The sequence below is a fragment of the Artibeus jamaicensis genome, unplaced genomic scaffold (genome assembly GCF_021234435.1).
Source record: "Artibeus jamaicensis isolate MK-2021 breed Jamaican fruit bat unplaced genomic scaffold, CSHL_Jam_final contig_3126, whole genome shotgun sequence".
NCBI lineage: Eukaryota > Metazoa > Chordata > Mammalia > Chiroptera > Phyllostomidae > Artibeus > Artibeus jamaicensis.
Genome location: NW_026521723.1, coordinates 18,452,346 through 18,473,204, shown reverse-complemented (window position 1 = coordinate 18,473,204; position 20,859 = coordinate 18,452,346). Strand labels below are relative to the sequence as shown.

General features: G+C 37.9%; 1 protein-coding gene across 7 annotated transcripts in view; it reads left to right on the top strand.

Moving 5' to 3' along the window:
• The window catches only part of POLQ (DNA polymerase theta), a 146,007-nt gene that overhangs the window by 79,418 nt on the left and 45,730 nt on the right, over window positions 1–20,859 (top strand). For all 7 annotated transcript variants that reach the window (XM_053663116.1, XM_053663118.1, XM_053663115.1 and 4 more), the window contains 4 exons: window positions 108–348; window positions 15,409–15,602; window positions 18,520–18,657; window positions 19,865–20,039. In XM_053663116.1, coding sequence (XP_053519091.1) covers window positions 108–348; window positions 15,409–15,602; window positions 18,520–18,657; window positions 19,865–20,039 — 748 coding nt within the window. The remainder of the gene's footprint in view (window positions 1–107; window positions 349–15,408; window positions 15,603–18,519; window positions 18,658–19,864; window positions 20,040–20,859) is intronic.

Genomic DNA, 20,859 nt, shown 5'->3' with positions numbered 1-20,859 from the left:
AAATTATTGAGTGAAAATGAGCTTTCTTTTTTCCCCTTTTAACCTAAGGATGCAGAAATTTCTTTGGAAAAAAAATCAAGAAAACATATTGATTGCTATCTTTTCAGGTGGCATGCTGGTTATTAGATCCAGATTCTAAGGAGCCAACTCTTCACAGCATAGTTGCCAGTTTTCTTCCTCATGAGCTTCCACTCCTGGAAGGGATAGAGATGGGCCAAGGAATTCAAAGCCTGGGACTGAACGTCAACACCAAGCATTCTGGACGATACAGAGCATCGGTAGAGTCCATTCTCATCTTCAACTCCATGAACCAACTCAATTCTTTGTTGAAGAAGGAAAACCTTTATGGTAAAGCAGAGTATTTGGCATTTTTATGCCGTTAAGACTGGTTTATAGTTATATGTTCAGCCATTTTTTATATAGGAGAGTAAATTATACTTTTTATACAAAATATAATGTTGGATTGTCTAGTATAGGGGTCAAACTTTCTGTTAAAGGCCAAGTAGTAAGCATTTTTCGGTTGTGAAACCCAAATGGTGTAAATCACAAATATTCCACTTGGCCATCGTATCACAAAAGCAGGCACAGAAATATGAAAATGAGTGTTCCAGTAAAACTTCATTTATACGAACAGGCATGTGTCCCTAGTATGGCCATAAGTTTCCAACCTCAGGCTCTAATTTAATGAAGAGAATTAGTGATGTTATATTCATTTTCTGCCTTTTTAAATATGTATTTTATATTTTCATGTTGCCCGGTTACAGTTGTCCCCATCCCTCTCCACTGCTCTCCCCTTCATTTATTGCTCTTATATTTAAACTTTATCAAATGACTTATTCTCACTTACAACATATCTTTCATGGATTTAGTTTTTAGTTTGCTGGCCCACAGTGAGTACCTTGACTTCATAGAGCATAATATATGCTTATGGCAGAAAGGATGAAGTGGAACAAAGTTGGCTTCATTGTAAGAAGTTCTAAATGATTAATTTATTGCCCGATTAATATTAAATGCTAGAAACAGCAGACTGATGAGTTCACAGAGACTGGGTTTGGAATATGGGCTGTGTCACTTACTAGTGAGGGACCTTGGGCAAGCTACTGAACCCTCTGAGTTGGTTCTTATAAAATTGTTATGAGTATTAAATGAGAAAGAACTCAGCTGTTCCGGCCAAGATGGAGGCACAAGTAGAAATGCTTCACTTCCTCACACAACCAGAAGAAGGGTAACTATCAATTTACGCAGGGGGGAGATGGTGGTGAGGTAGGTGAGATCAGAACCCATTTGCTCATTCACCCCACTGGGACACTGAACTGATCTCCCAAAGAACAGAATGAAGAGCCAACAGAATCCCAGCTGATAGGAAGTTTGAAAGCCAAAGGTTGTGGAGGATGTTAAGATTTTATAGCTTGACGAGAAGGTCCCAGGCCCTGTGCTAGAGACCTTGGCTGCCCCTGGAGCTTTGGAGGAGAGCCGGGTCAGTGATTATAACTTAGCAGTTCCCTCTTACCTCACTCTCCTCCCAGAGCAGGGGAGACCTGGATGTTTCAAGTCACCGGGGGAATAAAGACACAGTAAGAGATAGCCATTGCATACCTGGCAGAGACTATGGTCACTGGCTGGGACAGTATCAGAGAGATTGGGGAGCCAGGTGACACCTGGAGATGGGAGACTATATGGGCTGCAATTGGCTGTGACACAGATAGTCTCTGGACTTGTCAGAGGGTTGGTCTGTGTGGAAAGCTGGGAACTTGTTAGGAATAGCCATCTGTAACCAAGGGGAATTTGCTCAAGAAAAGCTCTCAGAGAGGTGCAAGGAACTCTCATGTGGAGGCTGGGCCAGAGAAGAAGGAAGAGCAGGGATGTGATTTGCTCCTACTCAGAGCACCTCACAGATTGATCAAAGGGGGGCACCAGGGGCTCAGGGGGCTCAGAGAGGTAGCAGTGCCCAGAGAGACTTCATTCAGTAGGGGAACTAAACTGCCCTGAAGGGACTGCGCAAATGCAGCAGCCAGACCAGCAAAGAGGGAGGAGGAGGGGTGCTGTTTGTTTCCACTCAGTGCACCTCGTGGACTAATCAAAACAAGGTGGATTAGAGGTGCTGGCCTGGCTCATATGTGCAGAGCAGACAGTGTAGGCTGCACATTGCTCTGAGGGCTTGGGCTGGAAACTAGGCACCTGTCAATATGGAAGTCCAGACTGAGCCTTCATCCTCTCAGAACCACAGGAAAGGAAAAAAATTGAGCCCAGCTCTCCTCTTCCTGCAGCGTCCAGGAAGACCAGCAAAACCCACTAGGCAGGTTTAAAGTCAGTAGGAGGCTTTTTTTTTTTTTTAAGTGTTAAGACAATAGGACCTGGAACTGTGAGGAGAACAAAGACAGATCCAGAAGTCAGAAGGCACACAAATAGCTGAGACAAATTTCACTTTACTATCTTTCAGAACTTGCATTTTGTTTTTTTTTGTTATTTAAAATTTATTTTTATTCCCTGTGTTTTCATTTATGTTTTTTGTTTGTTTATTTGTTTGATTGGTTTTCTTTGTACTCTTTCATATCGCATTTTAATTTTTCTTCTTTTACTTCTCTCATATTCCAATAACACAATACTCTTGGTCTTTTAATTTTTATTCTTTTATTCAGATCATATATTTCTTATCATATTATTGTTATTCCAAATCCCACACAATACCCTCCCCTGGTCTTAATCCATTTTGCCATGTTCATGAACTTTATTACTGTTGTAGTTGACTTTATTCTCTCACACACTATGCCAGGTTTCTTTCCTTACTCTTACTATATCTCACCATCTAAACTTGCATAAGTGCTCTGCTTTCTAAATTTAGCTCACATTCTTTTTCCCTTTTAATATGAGTTTTACCTCTTTTTTATCTTTTATAAAAAGTGGCAGATGGGGTGAAATATCATGGTTATTACTGTACTTCTCCAAAGGGTCACTTACCTGTTCTCTACTTTAAATCCTATAGATCAGGATTTAATCTTCTGCTGTCTTAGAACATTTTGCCTTCACCCTGCCCCTGATCACATACAAGACAGGTGGGAACTGTGAATACAGGTAAACCCTCTGGAGGGGAGAATCTACTAACATAGGAGCCACCAGCAGGTAAAGCCTTAGTACAAAAAGATAGCCCACAGAAATGGAAGAAAGGTAACCCCAGAGCATCAAAACAAGGACATCAAAGAGACTGTACCACTGAGTCCCTCAGAACTCCTACCACAGAAGTTCACCTTATGAAGATAGTTGGCAAAGCAGAACATCAGGAATCACAGAAACAAAAAGTCACCTAAAATGGGGAGACAAAGAAAGAACCATCAATCGAAAGGAATGGAAGACTCCCCAGTAAAAGAGCTAAATGGAGGCAAGCAAACTATCAGATATAGAATTCAAAAGAATGTTGATAAGGATACTCAAGGAACTCACAGGCAACTATACGGAACTGAGTGGGAACGAAACCGAATGAAAAAGGAAATAAAAACTATAAACAATAACCAGGAATAAATGAAGAATACAGTTTCTGAAATAAAAACCAAAGTAGAAGGAATCATAAGCAGGCTGGATGAAGCAGAGGACTGAATTAATGAACTGGATGACAAGGTAGAAAGAAATCCCCAGGTAGTACAGCGGCATGAAAAAAGACTTAGAAAATATGAAGATAGCTTAAGGGAACTGCAGGACAATATGAAATGCAACAACATCGAATCTTAGGAATATAAGAAGGAGAAGAAAAGGAGCAAGGGTTAGAAACCCTGTTTGAAAAAATAATGACGGAAAACTTCCTGAACCTGGAGAGGGGAAAAGTTCAGGAAACACAGAGGGTTCCAATCAAGATGAACTCAAAGAAGCCTACTCTAAGACACATTATAATTAAAATGTCAAGTTTTAAAGTCATAGAGAGAATCTTAAAAGCAGCAAGGGCGAAACAGGAAGTAACATACAAAGGAGCTTCAATAAGGCTGGCAGCAGATTTCTCAACAGAAACACTGTAAGCCAGAAAGGAACGACAAGAAATATTGCAAGTAATGAAAAAGCAAAGGCCTGTAACCAAGACTACTCTACCCAGTGAGGATCTCAATTAAAATGGAAGGTGAAATAAGGAGTTTCTCAGACAACTGGGAGAATACATCTCCACCAAATCAGCATAGCAAGATATGCTAAAGGGACTGCTTTAAGAAGAGGGAAAAAAGAATGAGAGAGGAACACAGGTACAAAGGGGGGAAAATGAGTAAGTACTTATGAATAATAACCTTAAATGTTAATGGATTAAATGCTCCAATCAAAGGACATGGAGTAGCTGAATGGATAAGAAAACATGACCCACACACATGCTTCCCGCAAGACACCCACCCCAGAGAAAAAGACCTACACAGACTGAAAGGGAAGGGTTGGAAAAAAATATTCTAAGCAAATGGACAGGAAAAAAAAAGGTGGGGTACCAATACTTATATAGGATACAATAGACTTCAAAACAAAGGGCATAAAAAGAGACACAGAAAGACACTTCATAATACTCAAGGGAAGAATTTATCAAGAAGATATAACCATTATAAACATATATGCACCCAACATAGCAGCACCCAAATATATAAGGAAAACCTTGGAGAACTTCAAGAAAGACATAGACAGCAACACACTTATACTAGGAGATTTTAACACCCCACTGTCAAAAATGAACAGATCTTTCAAACAAAATGTTAACAAGGGTATTGCAGCATTGAACAATGCCCTAGATCAAATTAACTTAGCTGATATATATATCCAATAATATGTAATATATATTATAGATGTATATATATTATATATATAAAACACACCTTTTATCACAAAGAAGCAAAATGCACATTCTTTTTAAATGCACATGGAGGCCCCAGCTGGTGTAGTTCAGTGGATTGAGCACAGGCCTGTGAACCCAAGGGTCGCTGGTTCTATTTCCAGTTGGGGCACATGCATGGGTTGCCAGACAGGTCCCCTGTTGGGAGTGTGCAAGAGAAACCACATACTGATGTTTCTCTCCCTCTCTCCTTCCCTTCCTTTCTCTCTAGAAATAAAATAAATATCTTTAAAAATGCACATGGAGCATTTTCCAAGACAGACCATGTGATAGGGCACAAAATAAGTCTTAACAAATTCAAGAAAATTGAAATCATGTCAAGCACTTTCTCAGAACACAAAGGCCTGAAACTAGAAACCAGCCTCGAGGAAAAAACTCAAAAACACTCAAATTCATGGAGATTGAGTATCGTGCTATTAAACAATGAATGGGTTAAGAGTGAGATCAAAGATGAAATTAAAAAGTTGCTGGAAGCAAATGAAAATGAACACACAACAGTCCAAACCTAATGGCACACAGCTAAAGCAGTCCTGATAGGGAAGATCATAGTGAAACAGTCCTATCTAAAAAAGATAGAAAAAATTTCAAATAAACAACCTAACCTATCATCTACAAGAACTGGAGGAACAACAACAAACAATGCCTAGAGTGAGTAGAAAGAAGGAAATAACCAAGATCGGAGCAGAATTAAATGACATAGAGACTAAAAGAATAGTTCTGAGGATCAATAAGTCCAGGAGCTTGTTCTTTGAAAAGATAGACAAAATTGACAAGCCTTTAAGCAGATTCATCAAGAAAAAAAGAGAGGACCCAAGTAAACAAAATCAGAAATGAAAGAGGAGAGATTACAACTGATACCACAGAAATAAAAAGGATTTTAAGAAATGACTACAAAAAGTATATGCCCAAAAATTCAGAAACCTAGGTGAAATGGACAAATTTCTAGAAAAATTAATCTCCCAAAACTGAGTGAAGAAGAAGCAGAAAGCCTGAACAGCTTACAAAATTGAAGTAGTAATACAAAATCTCCCAGCACACAAAAGCCCTGGACTGGATGGTTTCCTAGATGAATTTTACAAAAGTTTTAGGGAAGAGCTAATCCCTATTTCTCTCAGACTATTCCAAAAAATCCAAGAAGTGGGAAGCCTCTCAAACTCTTTTTATGAAGCCAGCATCATCCTAATCCCAAAATCAGATAAAACACAACAAAGAAAGAAAACTATAGGCCAATATTGCTGGTAAACATAGACACTCAAATCCTTAACAAAATATTGGCAAACCACGTCCAGTGATACATTAAAAAAAAATCATACACCATGATCAAATTGGATTCATCCCATGGATGAAGGATGGTACAATATTCACAAATCAGTAATTGTAATATGTCACATAAACAAAAGGAAAGACTAAAATCACAGGATCATATTAATAGATGTGCAAAAAGCATTTGATAAGGTACAGTATCCATTTATGATAAAGTCACTCAGCAAAGTGAGAGTAGAGGGAGCACATTTCAACGTAGTGAAGGCCATATATGAGAAGCCTACAGCCAACATGATATTCAATGGGCAAAAACTAAAAGCTTTCCTGCAACTAAGATCAGGAACAAGACAAGGATGTCTCCTTCTACCACTTCCATTCAACATAGTACTGGAAGTTCTAGCCACAGTGGTCAGAAAAGAAAAAGAAATAAAAGGCATCCAAATTGGAAAGGGAGAAGTGAAACTCATTGTTTGCAGATGACATGATAGTGTACATAGAAAACCCTTATAGACTCCACCAAAAAACTACTTGACCTAAGTGAATTTGGCAAAGCAGCAGGATACAAGGTCATTGTTCAGAAATCAAAGGTATTTTTGCACACCAACAATGAAATATCAGAAACAAAAATCAGGGGGAAAATTTCATTTGCTATTGCAACACAAAAAATAAAGTACCTAGGAATAAACCTACCAAGGAGGTAAAAGACCTGTACACTGAAAAACTATTCTAGGCTGAAGAAAGAAATTAAGGAAGACACAAATAAATGGAAGCATATGCTTTGTTCATGGATTAGAAGAATTAATATCATCAAAATGTCCATACTGCCCAAAGCAATTTATAGATTCAGTGCAATCCCTATTAAGATACCAATAACATACAGATATAGAACAAATATTTCAAAAATGTATATGGAACCATAAATGACCTTGAATAATTGGAGCAATTTTGAGAAACAGGATAGAAGTAGGAGGGATCATGATACCTGACATCAAACTATATTACAAGGCCACTGTAATCAAAACAGTCTGGTACTAACATAAGAAAAGACACATAGATCCATGGAACAGAATCAAGAGCCTAGAAATAAACCCATGTCTTTATGGTCAATTACTATTTGACAAAGGGGAAAGAACCATAAAATGGAGTAAAAATAGACTAACGAATGTTGTTGGGAGATCTGGACAGCTACGTGCAAAAAAAATGAAACTCGACCACCAACTTACACCACACACAAAAAGAAACTCAGAATGGATAAAAAACTTAAATATAAGTTTCAATACTATAAAAGTGCTAGGGGAGAACAAAAGCAGGGGAATTTCAAATATTACATGTAGCAATATTTTCACTGATGTGTCCCGTACAGCAAAGGACATAGAGGACAGAATAAACAAATGGGATTACATCAAGTTTAAAGGCTTCTGCATGGCTAAAGAAAACCTCAGCAAAATGAAAAGGCACCAACTGTATGGGAAAATATATTTGCCAATGATACCTTGGACAAGGGTTAGATCTCCAAAATATATAAAGAACTCACATTACTCCATTCCAGGAAGACAAACAACTGAATTAAAAAATAGGCAAAGGACCTGAGCAGACACTTCTCCAAGGAGGACATACAGAGGGCCCAGAGTCATATGAAAGTATGCTCAGCATCACTAGCCATCAGAGAGATGTAAATAAAAACCAGAGTGAGATACCAGTACACACTGGTCAGAATGGACATCAAATCAACAAACAAGTGCTAGTGAGGTTATAGAGAAAAGGGAACTGTAGTACATTGTTCATAGGAATGCAGACTGGTGCCACTGTATAAAACAATATGGAATTTCCTCAGAAAACTAAAAATGGAACTGCCTTTTGACCTATCAATTCCACTGCTGGGATTATACCCTAAGAGCCCTGAAACACCAATCCAAAAGAACCTATGCACCCCAATGTTCATAGCAGCACAATTTACAATAGCCAAGTGTTAGAAGGAACCTCAGTGCCCATAATTAAATGAGTGGCTCAAAAAACTGTGACACATTTACAAAATGGAGTAGTATGTAGTAGAAAGAACAAAGGAATGCCTACCCTTTGCAACAGCATGAATGGATCTTGAGGACATTATGCTAAGTGAAATAAGCCAGGTAGTGAAAGACACATATCATATGATCTCACCCTTCAGTGGAACCTAATCAACAATATAAGCATGCAAAATATAACGAGAGACATTGAAATAAAGACCAAACTGACAGTAACCAGAAGGGAAGGGGGAGAGGGATAATGGGGGAAAATAGAGGGTCATCAAGGAACATACATAAAGGATACATGAACAAAAACAAAGGGGGGGTAGGATCGAGGGTGGGAGGTGGGGATGGTTGGGGCGGGGGAGAGTGGTTGAGGGAAAATAGAGACAACTGTACTTGAACACCAATTTTAAAAAAAGAAAAATTATAAGCATAGAAAATACAACTAATTTAAAAACAAAAAAACAATGAGAACTGCCATAAAATCTAACTGTATTATCCTCTGACAACCATGGAGTTAAAGAAACATTCTTCCAGACTGACAGTGCCACATCACAACAAAGAGGGAGAGGGCTGCCTTGCCCTGGTGAATACCTAAGCATCTGCTCCTTATAACATAATAGGTAAGCTGAGACAAAGAAATGTGGCCCAAATGAAAGAACAGATCCAAACTCCAGAAAAAGAACTAAGCGGTGAGAAGATAGACAACCTATCTTATGCAGAGTTCAAAACACTGGTAATCAGGATGCTCACAGAAATGATTCAGTTCAGTCACAAAATGAAGGAAGAAATGAAAGCTACACAAAGTGAAATAAAGAAATATATACAGAGAACCAACAGTGTAGAGAAGGAAACTGCAACTCAAATCAACAATTTGAATGAAAAGGAAGAAATAAACATCCGACCAGAACAGAATGAAGACATAGGAATTAAAAAAAAAATCAGGAGAGGCTGAGGAACCTATGGGACAACTTTAAACACTCCAACATCTGAATCATATGGGTACCAAAGGAGAAGAGGAAGAGCAAGAAAGTGAAAACTTATTTGAACAAATAATGAAGGAAAACTTTCCCAATCTGGCAAAGGAGATAGACTTCCAGGAAATCTAGGGAGCTCAGAGAGTTCCATAGAAATTGGATCCAAGAAGAAACACAGCAATTAAGTTACACACTATTAAAGATAAAGAGAGAATATTAAAAGCAGCAAGAGGAAAGTAGAGAGTACATAGAAAGGAATTCCCATCAGACTGTCAGCTGATTTCTCAACAGAAACCTTATAGACAAGAAGGGGCTGGAAAGAAATATTTGAAGACATGAAAGGTAGGCACCTACACCCAAGATTACTTTATCTAGCAAAGTTATAATTTAGAATGGAAGGACCAATAAAGTGCTTCCCAAATAAGGTCAAGTTAAAGGAGTTCATCATCACCAAGCCCTTATTATATGAAATGTTAAAGGGACTTATGTAATAAATAGATGAAGGTGAAAAACAGTGAACAATAAAATGATAACAAACTCGCAACTATCAATAAGTGAACCTATAAAACAAAAACAAAAAGTAAGGCAACAATTAGAATAGGAACAGAGTCACAGAAATGGAGGTCACATGGAAGGCTATCAGTGGGGAGGGGGTGTGGGAGAATGGTGGGGAAAGGTACAGGGGATAAGAAGCATAATGGGTAGGTACAAAATAGGGAGATGTTAAGAATAGCATAGGAAATGTAGATGCCAAAGAACTTACACGTATAACCCATGGACATGAACTAAGAGGAGGTGGTGCAGGGCAGAGGGTGATAAAGGAGAGGAAAAAATTGAGACAACTGTAATAGCATTGTGAATAAAATATACTTAAAACATAAATAAATGAGAAAGAACTCAGTGCAGTGTCTGCCACAGAGTTAGCATTCATTTTTGTGTTAGTTGATTATTATTATTATTTTTACTGGTAACACATGCTCTCTGTGCTGATAGTGATATTCTCTCCAGTATCATTGGGTAGAATAATACAAAGACCAGACTGATTTGCTTAAGTGATGTTAATTAGCAGCTCTGGAACAGCCACCAAAGTGTTTTAAACTCAGCTTCTCTAAGCCAATGTAGGTAGGCCATGGAGTAGGAGTATGTGCCACAGACCCCGCAGGACTGCTTCTGCATTCATGGACAATGATGCTGAATGGACACAGCTCTCTCTCCCTCTGTCTGCCTCTTCTGCCCTAGGTGAGGTGTCAGGCATAGTCTCAGTCACCAACATTTGACGGTGGTGATGAGGATTAGTGTAAACTTATTATAGACATTTCTTCTCCCTTATCAGAATTATAAGCTTTTGCTATCTTTGGGAGGAGACCACTCAGTACTTAAAAGAAGTTTTTAACCTACAAAAAAAGGGAAACTGGTTTTTCTTTCAGAAAAGTACAAGAAACTCTCAAGATTGGTTATTTTTTATTTTTTAACATTTACAGTTTCAGTGTGCCTTGAAAGCTTTTTTTTTCCTGTAGATTTTCAAAAGTTGGTGACTAGGAGTTAAATGCATTCTTGTACAATGTTGTCTCTTATTTTTTATTTTCATTTTTATTGTTGTTTGAATACAGTTGTCTCCATTTTCCCACTGTTAAGTTTTTCTTATTCGAAGATTCCACAGAACTGAAGTACAAGGAGATAAGGGAAATTTTGGACAGAATGCAGACAGCTGTCAAATTTTGTTTGGACATAATTATTTCATGATGTGCTTGTTTATTTTAATGGATCTCCAGAATCTTCATCTTTTTCTTTTCTCATTTCTTATCTGTCGGGTGGCTTTGTTCTGGCAGCTTATTTTTCCCCACAGACAGCTGATTTTTGTTAGGGAATGGATAAATGTCCCTTTGCTCAATGTGTCCAGGACAAAGTATTCTGTTCTCTTCACATGGATCAACTAGATCATTTTTAGAGTGATTTAACACATGTGGGATGATTTTCTAAGTATGGAGTGAGCTGGGTTCTCTCTCTTTTAAAGGACTTCATCTGCACAGATTTGTATGTCATAACCTTTCTTTTAGATACACTATCATATGGGTCCATGTGTGGTTTTAAATTTTTTATTATTAATAATTTAACCAATAGCTGTTAACTCATGTTATGGATAACTCAAACATATGTGTCTACCTATATGTTCCTCCTTTCTTGCATTTTCTAACATTTACATTTATCATTGCCATATTTTTAATTTGTTTTATTTTTTAATTAAAAATTTGATCTCATATAAGTAGAAATATATTATTTGGTTTTGAACTTTATAAAACATTTGTCAGATAGGGACTTGCTTTTCTTTCTCAGTATTGGGTCAAGATGCATGTATATTATTGCAAGTCTCTATAGTCAGTTCATTTTCACTGCAGTGTAATATATCACTGTGTGAGTATGATATATTAATAATTTATGTCAAAATTTATCCATTTTCCTATGTATAAACATTTGGGTTGTTTCTAGTTTGTTTTTATTTTTTTGTTTTGCTGTAACAAGTAGTTCTGTGTACATCTGCTAAGACAGAGATGTGTCTGCTGGTATACGTGGGCAAGAACTTCTTCTGTTTGTACATTTGATCTGTCATGGGAATGAGAATAGTCAACTTCATAAGATTATGCTAAATTGTTTTCCAGACTGGTTGTAAAAGTTTATTCTTGAAACAGCAATATGAAAGAAGTTTGGCTAACTAATATTGTCTCAATTTTGCCAATTCAGGGGTTGTAAAATGACTATAAATTTCCTTTCTTCAACTTTACTTTTGGTAATAAAGTTATTCTAGTGTCATGTTGTTAGTCAATGAACAGAAATAGACTCTTTTTATTTTGGAGGAGTTTATGTGTGATGGAAATGATATGTTCCTTGAAATTTTGGTAGAATTTGCCAGTAAACTGTTTCTTTGTAGAATTATATTATTTTACCACCACTGTAATGTCCCTAATAACTGTAAGATTATTAAATATACCCACTAGATTGTGTTTTGGTAAGCTATATATTTTAAGAACTTATCTCTTTCATCTGAAGTTAAAAGTCTGTTCTTATAAAGCTATTGTTTATTTTTTCTTTTTTTGTATTTCAGGTATAGCTGTTAATGTCTTTCTTTCTTTTATAATATTTATTGTTTAATATCACTAGAAGTTTATTCAGTTTTTCAGTCTTTTCAAAGAACCAGTTTTGCCTTTGATATTTCCTATTGTTTTCATTTTCTATTTCCTTGATTTTTGTCAACATTTATGTTCTTTTTTCTTCTAGTTTTTGTGACTTTATTTTGCAGTCCTTTTTCTCAATTCATATGTTTGACACTAAATTTGTTACTTTCACATCATTTTTTTGTTTTCCAATTTAAACATTTAAGGCTATCCATTTTTTTAAAGCTCTACTTTCATTTTATCTCACAAGTTTTGACATGTAATGTTTTCATCATTTTATGCTAAATATTTAATAACTTGTTTGATACTTTCTGAATCATAGATTACTCAGAAGATTGGTTTTTAATTCCTGAACATTTGGAAACTTTATTTTGTTTTTTTACTTTCAAAGTTAATAGAATTGTGGCGAGAGAACATGGTTGTGTAATACCCATTCTTTGAAATTTTTTGAGCTGCCTCGCGACCTGAACTGGAACTGTGCTGTAAACGATCTGTGTGTATGTACGAAGGATGTGTATTCTAACTGTGGATGCAGAAGTTTGTAAATGTTCAGTGAAAGCCGTTGTTTAAATTTTTTGTATCTAATTTTACATATAGTTAAGTCTATTTTAACTATATATTTTGAGACCATTTCACTAGATTCATAACTGTTTAAAATTGATTTTGCTTCCCGATGAATTAAACCTTCTGTCTTTATGTTGCGGTCAGCTCTTCCACTAATATTTTTTATTTTTAGTTTATTTTCTGGAATGAATATGGCAACATCAACTTTCTTTTGATTACTATACGCCTCATATGTCTTTTTTATTTCTCTTAAATCTCTTAAGTTCTCATGCTTTAAATATGTCTTGTAAACAGAATATAGCTTATTCATTTATTTTTCAAACTTATCAATTTTTAAAAATTTAATGTTTATGATGTTTTTCCATTACCAGTTAGTCCCCTTATGCCCCTCCCCCCTGCAATCCCCACACTGTGGTCCATGCCCATGAGTCCTTTTCCTTTTTGCTCCATCCCTCACCCCAACCTCCCCCACCACCACTAGCTGTCATCTCTTCTCCATCTGAGTCTGTCTCTGTTTTGCTTGTTAGTTCAAACTTATTAAATTTTTAAATTTATAAATTTATTGTGACTATTGATGTATTTGCACTGTTTTCCTGCTCTTTTACTTTGTTTGTATTCATCTCTTTTTTTTGGTAAACAGTTCATTCATAACTGTGCCCTGTGCACTGTTCTAATGATTTCACAGCTGCAGCTGTTAGAATCTAAATCTGTCTTTTGTTTCTACTGAATTCCATTCATATTTCTTTGCTATCTTGTAGTTTCACACTTTTGAATTCACACCTTCAGTGAATTCATACAAGATTTGATCAGTGGAGCAGATTGGAGAAATGAAGGCAGAGATCACCAAACGGCATAAAAAATTATTTGAACATGGGAGTGGGAGGAGAAAGGGGAAGAAGATACAGAGAATAAGTAGCATAGACAGTAGGTAGAAAATAGACAGGGGGAGGGCAAGAATAGTATGGGAAATATAGAATCTAAAGAACTTGAGACATGTGGTCATAAACTAAAGGGGGGATGGTGGGGGAGGGGTGTGCAGGGTGGAGGGGAGTGAAGGGGGAAATGGGACAACTGTAATGGCATAATCAAAAAAATATATTTAAATAAATAAGTAAGTAAATAAATAAATAAATAAATGAAAAAATTATTTGAACAGGCAAAGAAGGCCTGTTGGCCTAACTGGGGAAGCTTTCCTGCGGAAAGGCTTTCCTCTTGCCCCCACTGTGGCCAGACGACAGACACGGTGTCCAACGACAATGTTCGCCTTCCTTAAGAGCTTCCGTTCCAGGCAGGAGTCTGAGAACCAGCTTCTTTCTTCTCCTGGTGCTAGTCTGAAGATTATATATATATATACACTCATATGTATCCCCTCAACCTTTTGGCTGTTGGACTTCATTCCTATGCCACCCTCTCTCCTCCCTACTGTCGAAGGATCCAGTCTGGCTCCCTGTCACTCGAATTGTACCGCTCTGACTGTTCTTACTTTGACCCCAGTTCCTTACTTTTCTAGTCCCACACCCCATGAATTTCTGCTTTGAATCAGGCCTTGAGGCTTTGAAAGCCAGACTGATGCCTGGTTACTCCTCCTGTTAGTGGTCGTTATGGGTGTCCCTGGAGATCTTCCTTTTGATTGAGACCAGCAGTGCCACAGAGAATGTGTTTGTAGAGCCGGTGGCATGGGGGGGAGGGGGACAGCAGGTCAGGGCTTCCCAGGGTCTTAGTGCCCCCGCAGTACTGGAAAGGGAAGGCTTTGGTATAGATGTTTTTTCCTTAATGGTTTAGGACAGTATATTCTATGGACACTATTCAGGATGTTAGTAAGTAATAAAAAAGTTTTGTGGTCAAGTAACTTCAGATGTTTGGTTAACACAAAATTAAATAATTGTCTTTAGTTCGGGTTTTCTCAGAGCCTCTGATATATTAACAGGCACCACGAATGTCCAACCGCAGCACATAAATGCTGAGATCACAGTGTCCAGTGTCAGCTCCACCCTTTGTACACAGTGTCTTTGAAGCTAAAATTCCTATGAACATACTGGGAAAAATAACTTTATAATGATAAATCTGTTGAGAAATGTGAGCAGATAGAAAAGTAGTCTGATTCTTATTTCAGGAATTTTCTTTACTCTTTGGTAAGTGCATCAGAAAATGTAAAACCTCTGTGTTTGGTTGTTTATGCAAGCATGGGACCAGGAATATTGGAACCAGTTTCAGAAAATTTACAGTTTACAGTCAGCTTAGCAAATAAGATTGGCTATTTTGCTCTTCCTGAGAGCAGCAGAAACATTATTTTGGGGGAAAAAAGCGATCTCCACTAATTCATACTATTCACAAGCTCACCAATTCTTCTGCCCTCTGGATAGTCAAAGAAAGTAGTCTAGTGCTTAAGTGGAACAGTGGAAAGTACTTTTATGCCTTTCATTGTTGGCTTGAGAATGCCATTCAGAAGACGGGATTGGGAAGAATAACATGGTATCATCTGAATTTTGCTACAAGAATTCTATGTGTGCTTAGATCATGATGCTAATCTAGTCACCTGACTGGTAGATTAATGTTTTAGTCTTCTTTGTCTCTTCCAGATGTTTTATGCAAAGTGGAAATGCCCTGTCAGTACTGCTTGGCCTTGCTAGAACTAAATGGAATCGGCTTTAGTACCACAGAATGTGAAAGGCAGAAACACATAATGCAAGCCACACTGGATGCCATCGAGACTCAGGCCTACCAGCTAGCCAGCCGCAGCTTTTCCTTCACCAGTTCAGATGACATTGCTGAGGTTGTATCATGGGAATAGAGAATTTAGAGAAGTAATTTATAGAGTTAAAAATGGTTTGTCTGTGTGTGTATTTCCTAAATGTGTTTATCTAAAAACAAATTCAGTTACACAGAGTATTTTGGAGGTGGAGTATTCTAGCATACAGTTTACGTTATATCTTGTATTTATGAAATAGGAAGGCAGTAAAGAATGTTCCTAGAACATATGCTCCCTGGGAAGGAAATTTGCCTGGAACAGAGGAGGCGCTTAGTAAATATTTGTTGCACAAAAGACAGTTGCATAGCAGTGTAGCTGTTTCTCCCTTTCTCCTCTCTAAATCCTGTTGTAGAGTACGAATTAGATATTTTTCTCAGGTGTTAATGAAAAATAGATTTTCGTGACTGCTTCTTAAACCTAATTACTATTTTTATCATCTTACATAAATTTTGGCATAGTTTATTCCCATTATTATTTTCAAAGGTTGGTGTTCTCTTCTCTACCCAGACTCCATGAAGGTGGTTGGGTTGTTTTAAAGAGATTACAAATGTAGGTTTTGGTGCTCATACTTGATAGCATTGAAGTTACAGTGTCTTCTAGATGTGACTCAATAATACAGCATATTGGAGTAGATCATAGGCTTTAGAGACAGAATTCTTGGGTTTGAGTCCTACCTTCTTCATTCATTAACTTAATCCATGACTTTGAGCCAATACATCAACTCTTTGTATCTTAATTTTGTATCAGTAAAGTGGGTTATGATAGAAATACCTGATAGAATTATTCCGAGGAATAAATAATAAATGTAAAGCACTTAGAATACTGACCATCTCATAGTAAGTACTCAACAAATGTTATATATAATCATAAAAATGTCCATTTTTGCCTTGGCTCGTGTGGCCCAGTGAGCACCAGCCTGTGAACTGAAAGGTCTCTGGTTCTATTCCCAGTCAGGGCACATCCCTGGGTTGCAGGCTGGGTCCCTGTTGGGGACGTGTGAGAGGCAACTGATATCTCTCACACACTGATGTTTCTCTCTCTCTCTTTCTCCTCCCCTTCCTCTCTCTCTGAAAGTAAATAAATAAAATCTTTTTTTAAATGTTCATTTTTAAGCCACAGAATTATATGTTTTCAAAAATGAGGAACTTTGTGTCTCCCAATCATGTGCTGTATTTGTATTAAATTCATTGGTGACTTTTTGGGTATTTTTAATATTTTCTTTTGAGTTTTTTAGCCCAGAACTCCCTAAGCTAGTACAGTACCTACCTAAAAGCACATAAAATTACATAAGGAGCTTTTAAAAAATATAGGGTCTCTGAATTTCAGCACGAGTAGGCAGGCTCGTAGCAAAGGCAGGAACCTGTGCCTTTGTGACACAGATGGGCACTGAGGTGTCAGGGCCTGGGCCTGGACCGAAAGCCGAGCTGGAATAAAAGGCCTTCGGTGTTATTAGCTTGTTCTTAAGTCTTCACATTAAAACCGATGTTCCGTTTAAGGTGATGTGACAGTTTTACACACTGACTATTTAATTCTTCCCGACTTGAAGTTGCATCTTTGAACCAGGCAGGATACCATATTCACCTACAGCCGCACTAATATGGGAGCCACTAGCTGCCACTTGTGGCTATTTAAATTGAAATTAATTAAAATTAAATAAAACATATCAGTTTAGCTCCTTATTTGTGCTAGCCACATTTCAAATGTTCGAAAGCCACACTGGGTACCACATCGGACAGTGCAAACATAGAACGTTTCCATTATTGCAAAAAGTTCTTTTGGATGGCACTGGTCTAGAGCAGGGACTGGCTAAGTGCAGCTTGAGGGCCAGGTCTGGCCCGCCATCTGTTTTGGTAAATACAGTGTTGTCAGACACCCCACACCCGTGTGTTTACTTACTGCATTTATCTGCTTTCGTTCTGTAATCACAGTTGAGGAGTTGTGACAGTAAACCTTGAAAAGCCGAAAATAGCTATTATGTGGACTGTTGTGGAAAAAATTTGCTGACCTCTGGTCTAGAGGGAAGCAGGGGTTAGTGAAAAGAAAAGAGGACGTTAGAATTATGTGACTCTGGGTTCTAATTCTTAATTCTACTTTCAGGACATGTAACGCTGAGCAAGTTTTCCCAACTGTCTTTTTCAGATTTGCCACAGAATTGTAAAGATTACATGTGATGGCACATGTTAGAGCATCTGGCATAAAGGCTGGCATGCAGTAGGTGGTCCTACTACATGTTAGCCCCTCTTGCCTCATCTTGTTCAACCCCCTCATTTCATCGACGTAATCAAGGCCCGAAGAAGTAATTCATTTAGGGGATCCTGCCTTTGTCCCATGGCCTGGATCCCTGCCCTTTGTTTTTTCAGTGGGTGCGTTTGGCCATGCTAGCTCTCACTGCTGCATTGGCTCGGCCACCTTCTCCCAACTTTTTGTGCCCAAGGACTGTCCCCTGACTGTCCCCAGCCTATGGCAGTAGAATTAGATGGCTTTCGGGGCCCCTTCCTACCGATCGTTCTTTGATTTTGGGGATCACAATAGCCATGGAATCTCTCATGTTGACTCTATGGGTCTGAAATGATTGAGCAGCCACACTGTTTACCACAGCAAGTGGTGCTTAGGAGAGTTCACGACCGTCAGAGCACCCGGAAGTCGCAATGTCAACAGCTTACTTGTCAGTTGTTCAGCACCGAGTGTACATTCCTGTGGAGGTGACTGTTAGAAAGCCTGGTGTTAGTATTACTCTGTCAGTGCCTGCATTAGCATGTGGACATGCAAGTTTTCATTGCCATTATTTTTTAACTGCACTAACTCAAAACTTCCCCCCCCAAATTCTTCCAGCCCAAGTTGAACTATATAGGTTGTTTTTCCAAATAACTTTTAAAAATGTTTTCTGAATGATAATACTTGAGATTTGATTCCTGACTAAAGAAGCTGTAATTTCTTACAGGTTTTATTTTTGGAATTGAAGTTGCCACCAAACGGAGAGATAAAAAACCAAGACGGCAAGAAAATTTGGGGTTCTACCAGAAGAAGGAATGACAATGGATGCAAGCTAAGGCTGGGAAAATTGTTCAGCACTAGTAAGGTGCTCTTTGGGGTAGTCACGGGGCAGAGTCTAAACTACTGTTAGCATTTTGGCGTCTTCAAAGAATGTTGATGAAATCCAGATCCAACATAACCCATTTGCACTTACCCACATGAGAACAAATTGGTCCAGCTCATGTTTGGCTGCCCACAGTACATGCGGCAGTACCTCAGCGTGGGAAATCTGGACCACACCTGAGCCAGCAGTTGCGCGCTCCCTATCATTAAAACAGTGTAATGGTTTGTAAAATCAGACCAGCGGACATGATTTAATTATTGACATCCACTAAGTTTAGACTTCCAGTATTATATAATTTGTATAGTTATATGAACATGAACAAAGGTATGGAAGAATTTTTTAAAAGAAAAGTAAAACCCAAGCCAATACAAATGAAACGGTTTTTTCAATTCCAGGGAAAAATCTTAAGTTTTACATGAGTTTCTTTTAAGAATCTAACCTGCTGATTTCAAAGTAAAATTGCTGGTCACAATCCATGGAAACTGTATGAATGGGAGAGAAGAGTAAAAGGGCTTATTTTACATTTTTACGGAATGGATTTTCAATGGAAAAACAAGGGTGGAAAGTACAGCCACAGTGAGACAGGTTACCATCCTGCAGGATTCTGCCCCTAATGTCATTCACTCTCACTTGCCTGACCCGGGAATGTTTCCACTCCATTCCATAGCACTTTTTATTTGATCTCACTGGCCCTTTAACCTCACAAGTTTTTACTCCTGAAACATTCATCAAAAGTCTGTAGCTTGGAAAATTCAAAGTGTTAAAGAGAAATGTCTTCTCATTTTCTTTTGATACAGAACCATGAAAGTATTAGGGCAAAAATGAAACAAGCAAAATTGACAATTATGTGAGGAAGGAGGAGGAAAATGTAGAGATAAAAATAGATGATATAAACTCTTGGGTGGAGTGTGGAGAGGCAGTTAACTTTGCTAAGTTGACATCTCATTACTTTTTTAAAGGTAGATCTAAATTGATGTTGCCTAGCATAAACATGTTTGCTTTTAATAATCCAAGTTATCAGTGTTGGCGTTATGGTGATTTCTATGAAGTCCAAATAGTAATTTTGAGTTGTAAATATAGGAGTTAGCAAATTTAATTTTGAGGCTACATTATTTACCTAAAAGAGATTGTAGTTTGCTGTGGAATTTGGATAAGAATCTGATCTTACTTTATTGTGTTTCTTTGTCAGGATGTTTTAAGTAAGTTAAAGGCATTACATCCTTTGCCAGGCTTGATATTAGAGTGGAGAAGAATCGCTCACACCGTCACCAAAGTGGTCTTTCCCCTGCAGCGGGAAAGGCGTCTGCATCCTGTTCTTGGCATGGAAAGAGTCCACCCTGTCTCACAGTCACACACCGCTACAGGTAAGGAGAGATTTTTTTTTTTTAAAGATTTTATTTATTTATCTTTAGAGGGGAAGGGAAGGAGAGAGGGAGAGAAACATCAATGTATGGTTGCCTTTTGTGCATTCCCTGCTGGGAACTGGCCTGCAGGGAACACGCCTGCAACCCAGGCATGTGCCCTGACTGGGAATCGAACCGCGATTGTCTGGTTCGAAAGCCTGTGCTCAATCCACTGAGCTATACCAGCCAGGGCTAAGGAGAGATTTTAAATGTGCCTAATATCCAATTCTGAAAGAAAAAATGGTTCATATATATATTATTATGATCACCAATGATTTCAAGTGTTGACCTTTGGGTTCAACAAAATTTTGTAAATGTTTATGAAACACATACTATATCCAAAGTATAGATGGATACTAACTCGATACAGAGATGAGATTTAGTAAAATATAGTTTCTGCTTTCAAATATTGTGTAGAGTAACCAGGATGTCTGAATCTGTGCTTTGGATGAGAACATTTCCAGGAATTAACTATTTGAGTCAGTGATCTTAGTCTAATTTTAATTACAGCCCTCTCCTGAAGATCTTAAGATTCTCCCCAAGTCGAGTTTAAATAGACATGTGGGGCTTTCATATAATAAGTGGGCAGCTTATTTTATTCTATTAGAACAGAGAACTGTGAGCCCTCTGGGTGTCTCATGGCCCTCTTGGTGTAGACATGAGTATCGTACGGTGAGGAAAAAAGTCTTACTTCTCTAGGCAGTACAAAACTCTAATTATTTGCCAAGTGCAGTGTGTGGTGGAAGTAAGAGCAGTGTTAAGCCTTTCATAGGGAGGGCAT